The sequence below is a fragment of the Setaria viridis genome, chromosome 1, assembly GCF_005286985.2.
Source record: "Setaria viridis chromosome 1, Setaria_viridis_v4.0, whole genome shotgun sequence".
In the NCBI taxonomy this organism is placed as follows: Eukaryota; Viridiplantae; Streptophyta; class Magnoliopsida; order Poales; family Poaceae; genus Setaria; species Setaria viridis.
In genome coordinates, this window is record NC_048263.2 from 38406474 (window position 1) to 38412473 (window position 6000).

The following is a 6000-nucleotide window of genomic DNA, read 5'->3' on the forward strand; positions in this document are numbered from 1 at the left end:
TACATGCGCGCAGATCGCCGCGCCCATCGGCGCCAAGCGAGAAACCGCGGCCGGGCGCATGAGCGCACGCAGGCGGGGACGGTGGCGTCGTCTCCCCTCGGAACGCGGCCGTCTTCTCTGTTCACGGGACCCTTTTTTTTTCACCGCAAATAGCGCAGCTGTCCGGTGTTCCGACGGCGGGTGCTAGCTCCGCCGCGGCGCCATGAGAGGTGGAAGTGGAACAGAGCTTTCAGAAATGTTTGTTTTTTGACTTTTCCCATCTCTCCGTCCGCCAGACCTGACAATCGGATGGATTTGGTTCATGATCAATCGAACAATCAGATGAATTGGTCGTGGATCCAGCAATGCAGAGAGCAGTGGGGTGGGGGTGGCGGTGACCAATGCAATTCCTGTTCCTCTTCTTCTCATGCTCCAGGTTACAAAGGGTGAAAGGGAAGGGGACGGTTTCAGGTGCAGTGGTAACTGCCACTGCAAGATAAGCAGTAGCTGCATCTGAACCATCCAAGCCACAAACAGCGGAGGATGAGATCGATTTTCCCCCCTCCTTTTTTCTTCACGTGCTGCTTTTGGAGAGGGAAATGCAGAACAACGCAGAAGGCATGCTCTACTTTCTCCAGAAATTTCAAGAAAGAAGCTACTCACGCAAGCAACAACTCGAAAATACAACTTGTGTAGTAAACCAATCTGGGCTCCAATTAACAGGGCATGGAAAGGCAAACAAGAGTGATTCCAACGCGAGAAAGCATAGCAGGGAGGGAATGCTGGGGGATTGGAGCAGGATTACAGAGGAGCAGGACGCGGACCAGCGCAACGTCCCTGTTGCCGCCGGCGAGATGTCGCGCTGATCTCCCTGACCGGTACCTCGGCGGCGTCCTCCCGGGTCTCCTTTCAGCGCGACCGCGCCGCATCACGCTCAAAGCGACACCACCTCGCCGTAGTTCACGTCCGCACCCCCGAGTAGCTCGCCGGTCATCGCTTCCGAGCTCCGTCTCCACAAAGAAAATGGCGCCAAGGCCTCTGTGGTCACTGGCTTTTCCCTCCAAAAGCAGCGGCTGACAGCATCAGGTGAAGAGAAGAGGAGGGGAAAAGCATGGCTCTCATCCTAGCCGTCGTTTGTCACTTAGATGGTTGAGATGTGGCTATTGCTTACCTTACAGTAGCAGTTACCACTGCACCTGATCTTCCCTGGTAGGCGTGTTATACGCGCAGGCCGCAGGCAACGTATATATAATGAAAAATCGGCAAGAACAAATTCATGAAACTTTTTTATAGTGAAGCAGCAGATGGAGATGAATCCATTTTGCATAAAAAATATATGTAGCATCTAAAAACTTCAAACTAAAATTCAACAAAAAAAATTATGATTTGGATGTTATAGAATATTTCTAAGTCCTTTTTTACAATTATTTGGATGGCTTGAAATTAATCCTTGAAAACAAAAAAAAACTATAAAGATATATCTTGACAAACATATTAGTCTTGATGACTGTGTTATCACTCAATCACTAAAATTACAAATAATAGCGAGCCATTTTTCTTACAATATAAACGGGCATTCACAAAAGAGTTGCAAAGGCAAGGCATGCCATCTAGTTGCCCTGAGGTTTGAGCTCGTTTGCAACGACTGCAGCACTTGGGACAATTTTGTGAAAAACGGCCGAACTGATGGATGAAAAGGGTGTTCGGTTTGATTTACAGAAGAGTCTTTGCCTAACATCAGATCAATGTGGCCTACAGATTACAGAAAGGAAAAACGGTGACAAGTCTGGAGGTGCAAATGTGCAATGGGTGATGATGCCTTGCTGATGTTTAAAAAGGTCAATGTGCAGTGGCAGCAGGATCAGTGGCAGGCAACATGCTATTCTTATTTATCAGCATTCTCTTTCTGTAATAACGTGAACAAGGGAACCCTTTTTTGGCTACAACAGGGGGGCCAAAAACAAATCGTGCCATGGAACAAGGCAGCAGCGTCTACTTTACAACAAACGGCAACTCGATGTGCTCCGAAGATCACCGAAGCAGCAGCATCGATCGATCGATCCGGCGCTCCTACTCCTCGTCCTCCTCCCTCTCCCTGGGCACGGCCCCGAACCGCTCCACCAGGATGTCCGCCACGACGGGCACCAGGTCATCGCACGGCACGGCCTTCTTGTACACGTCCGCCAGGTGCGAGTCGCTGCCGACGCGGCCGCCGACGAAGATGTCCGCCGCCTCGCAGACCTTGCCGTCGCTGCCCTTGGTGAGGCATCCCATGAAGCCGATGTCGGCGACCTGCACCTGGCCGCAGCTGTTGGGGCACCCCGTCCAGTGCATCCGCACCGGCCGTGGCACGGACACCCGCTTCTCCACCTCCCGCGTCACCTGCAGCGCCCGCGCCTTGGTCTCGATGATGGCCTGCCCGCAGAACTGTTTGCCCGTGCACGCCACCAGGCCCTTGAGCAGCAGCGACGGCTGCGGCGAGAGCCGCTCCTGCAGGAGGGGCTCCGCGAGCAGCGCGTCGAGCCTCTCGTTCCTGACGTTGGGGAGCACGATGTTCTGCTCCACCGTCAGCCGGAGCTCGCCGGTGCCGTACTCGTCGGCGAGCCGCGCGAGCTCGAACATGTCGGAGGCCTGCAGCCTGCCCACGGGCACGTGCAGGCCCACGTACGACAGGCCTTCCTGCTTCTGCGGGTGCACGCCGAGGTAGTCACGCCGCTCCCACTTGGCGTCGATGAGGTCCTCCGGCGCCGCGCGCTCCAGCACCCCGTTCGGCATCCTCTTCTCCACCTCCGACCGGAACACCTCCATCCCCTGGTTACATTCGTTCATCGTGTCAACGACGAAGGCACTACTAGCATTGAAGAACAACTAACTAACTTAACTATCATCAATTTGAACGAACGAGGCCGGCGGCTTACGAGCTCGTCGATGAGCCACATCATGCGCGTCTTCTGCCGGTTGCCCCTGTTGCCGAGGTCCCGGAACGCCTCGAGGATGGCCTTGCACACCGGGATGATGTCGTCGCCGGGGACCCAGGCGTCGAGCGGCAACGCCTCGCCCCATCTCTTGGGGCTGATGAACCCGCCCACCAGGAGGTTGAAGCCGAACTTGCCGTCCTTGACCGCCGGCATGTACGCCAGGTCGTTGATGTGCGGGTGCTCGTACAGGTCGTGCGACCCGATCACGCACACGTTCCATTTCCTCGGCCTGCAGTTCGTTACATGTCACTCATCGAGGCAGACGAGTATACATGTCTAAGAGTGAAGGTGATCGCCATGAGATGGAGAGACTCACAGGTTGGTGATGGTGGGGTTGCCCTGGGAGTTGTTGGTGATGTAGGAGGAGAGCAGGTTGGTGTAGGGGCGCGTGTCGACGATCTCGTCGGGGTCGATGCCGGCGAGCGGGTTGCCGACGGGGTTGCGGACGTTGTCCATGCCGCTCTGCAGGCTGGTGAGGCCGACGGCGCGGAGGCCCTCGAGGATGGCCGGCACGTCAGGGAGCGTCACCCCGCGGATCTGCCAGTTCTGCCGGGTGGTCACGTCGGCGCACCCGTCCTCGCCGTACGCCTCGATGACGCTCGCTAGGTAACGCGTCTGCTCGCTCGTCGTCACGCCGTTGGGCAGCTTCAGCCGCATCATGAAGCGCCCATCTGCAGTACATGAAAAGGCGGCCGTTAGCGTCACCATTTCGTCGTGGAGTGAACCAGCCCAATCAGAAACACGTCTCTATCCTCTGTAGGACCAATCAAGGAATGGTCCAGGAAAGAACGAATTTGAAACCACTGATTTGGAGATAAAGCAACAACGGAATTGAAAACTCTGCTTCGTGCTACTTCCTCCGTTCCAAATTGTAGGTCGTTCTAGGTGCATAGATATTATTATGCAGGTAGATATAGTGTATGTCTAGATGCATAATAATATCTATGAACCTAGAAAAGTCAAAACAGCCTATAATTTGGAACGGAGGGAGTACAACCGTACAGGTATATTCGTGCTCTATATATGGAAAGCCATAAATAAAGTTTATTTTTGCACATTTGACACCAAGGAAATTAAGTTTTACCATTCTACCCAGAAACGAAATTGTTCCAAAAAAGAAAAAGGAAAAGGAAAAAAAATTTGCAGTCGAATCAGGAACCAACAGGTAGCAGGTTTTGAAATAGTAGGCATAGGCACGTTGAGCTGTCAAATAAGGAATGGGCCACAAGGGGAAAAAAAATTGTGAAAACGCTTCCCAAGCGTTCAGAGTTTGTACGTGGCATTTCGTTTGCCCGGCTGGGATACTTGACCTTTGGCCCTTCAGGTGTATTTTAGCGCGCACGTCCTATAAAGAAATCCCACAGTATACTATTGCAATCACCCACTGGATGCAACCACGAAATATTCTATTGCCTACTCAAAAGTCCAAGCTGAGACCTCTTATTATATTCAATCAAGTCCAAGATGAGCGTTTTAAAAGACAGATATTTTCTGCAGCTACTACATACAAGGCTCCCACGCGCACACGCACACATTTGCGACTTAGGATGCGACCGTAACCATTTTGCAAACACATTTGCTAGATCCCTCTAGCATCTAATACGCATTGATCAGCTGCGAAAAAGGAAAAACTACACGCTTGACTCCCTGTGCTAACATTATGCAGAGCCCCTAGCTTGGAAAGGAAACATCATGCAGATCAAGCCCGAAAGGAACATGAGCACATGGAGATGGTCAGACGGAAGCATCCAGTCTGTGACAATGATTAACATAGATAGACAAGTAAAGAGAGCGCTGCCCAATCACCATCAAGAACAGGTTAAATACGAGCACGAGCTGCTGGTAATTAGCGAGCATTGCACGGGAGTAGCAGAGGGGACGGACGTACACTGGTGCTTGCGGCGGTGGAAGAGGCCAAGCCACTTGAGGCGGACGTCGACGTCGTCCTTGGTGACCTTGGCGGCGTCGATCTCCTCCATGGGGATCTTGGCGAGGTCCTTGATGCCGCCCTCCATGAACAGCCCCATGGGCTCCTTCTCGATCTTCACCTTCTCCTGCGGGTTGAGCCCCGTCCGGTACTTCTCCTTGAGCACCCAGTACCCTCCCACCCGCTCCTCGACCCTCGGCTCCAGCCGCTCCGCGGGGACCTCGCCGGCCGACGGTGGGGACGACGACGGCAGGGAGACGGCCGCCCTGGCGCGGCCGGGGCGACGGCGGGACGAGGACGACGACGACGCGTGCGCGGAGGGCGGGAGGAAGCGCTGCAGGGACGCGGAGGAGGCCATGGCTGCTGGTGCCTGCAGTGGCGGGGCGGTGTCACTGCTGCTGCGTGTGCGTGTGCTGTGGTGGTGGTGGCCATGGGTGGCGAGCGTCTGGTTGTTTATGGTGGGGCGGGAGGGGGCGCGCCGCGGCGCTTGTTGGCCCTTGGGGAGTTCAAGAGGGCAAGATGCCGCGCGACATGGCAGCCCCCGGATGCAGAATTACCGGCGTGCCCACGTCCCGCCTGGTACTTTTGGTGGTAAAACCGGCCCCGTTCGCTTGTGTTTTGCCTGTTTTTTGTACGAGCTCTAGCAAACGATGTTCTGCACGTATTCTAGAAAAAACCACCACGTTCTGCTCTTCTGCTCGTGTTTTTTTTTTCATGCGTTTTCATTCTCTTTCATTACAACGGGGCTGGAATTTTTATGTGGTACTCATACTGCCATATGGTTCACATAGCTACCTCCAAAAGCTGCAGACCCGGTTTAGAACTGATCAACATTGCACAGTAACAATATGTACCGCTGACTATCTTATATGCATTTTTGTTTAACAAAAGAAGGCCTGCAACTAGATTTTCTTTAGAGACCGTGCTCATCATATTCAGGTGGAATACACGACCACGAAACCAAGGGGCGAGCAGCTGCCCCGGTTTCAGCCGCCTGCCTGCTTATCGCTGAAGCAGGCAGAAGGAGGCGTCCTTCCATCCCACCCAGACAACCAAGAGCCGGGCAGTTTGGTAACCTCAGCAGCAGGGCAGCCAATGTACGCGGCTAACATGTGG

At 54.0% G+C, this 6000-nt stretch overlaps 1 protein-coding gene across 1 annotated transcript; it reads right to left on the reverse strand.

The window, feature by feature from the left end:
- Window positions 1-1844: 1844 nt before the first annotated feature.
- On the reverse strand, window positions 1845-5328 carry LOC117839299 (ferredoxin--nitrite reductase, chloroplastic). The gene is made up of 4 exons (XM_034719608.2): window positions 4846-5328; window positions 3274-3628; window positions 2898-3186; window positions 1845-2790 (listed from the first exon to the last, which is right to left on the reverse strand). Exons 1-4 carry the CDS (start codon window positions 5240-5242, stop codon window positions 2050-2052), a joined length of 1782 nt encoding a protein of 593 aa, XP_034575499.1. The 5' UTR covers window positions 5243-5328; the 3' UTR covers window positions 1845-2049.
- Between the last annotated feature and the right edge of the window lie 672 nt (window positions 5329-6000).

Bases quoted from the DNA above. Each gene is read 5' to 3' on its own strand.
- LOC117839299 (XM_034719608.2), bottom strand. From the start codon at position 5,242: ATGGCCTCCTCCGCGTCCCTGCAGCGCTTCCTCCCGCCCTCCGCGCAC. The intron at 3,187-3,273 runs GTGAGTCTCTCC...AACGAACTGCAG, and splicing joins AACCCCACCATCACCAACCT to GCCGAGGAAATGGAACGTGT. The intron at 2,791-2,897 runs GTAAGCCGCCGG...GAATGTAACCAG, and splicing joins TGTGGCTCATCGACGAGCTC to GGGATGGAGGTGTTCCGGTC.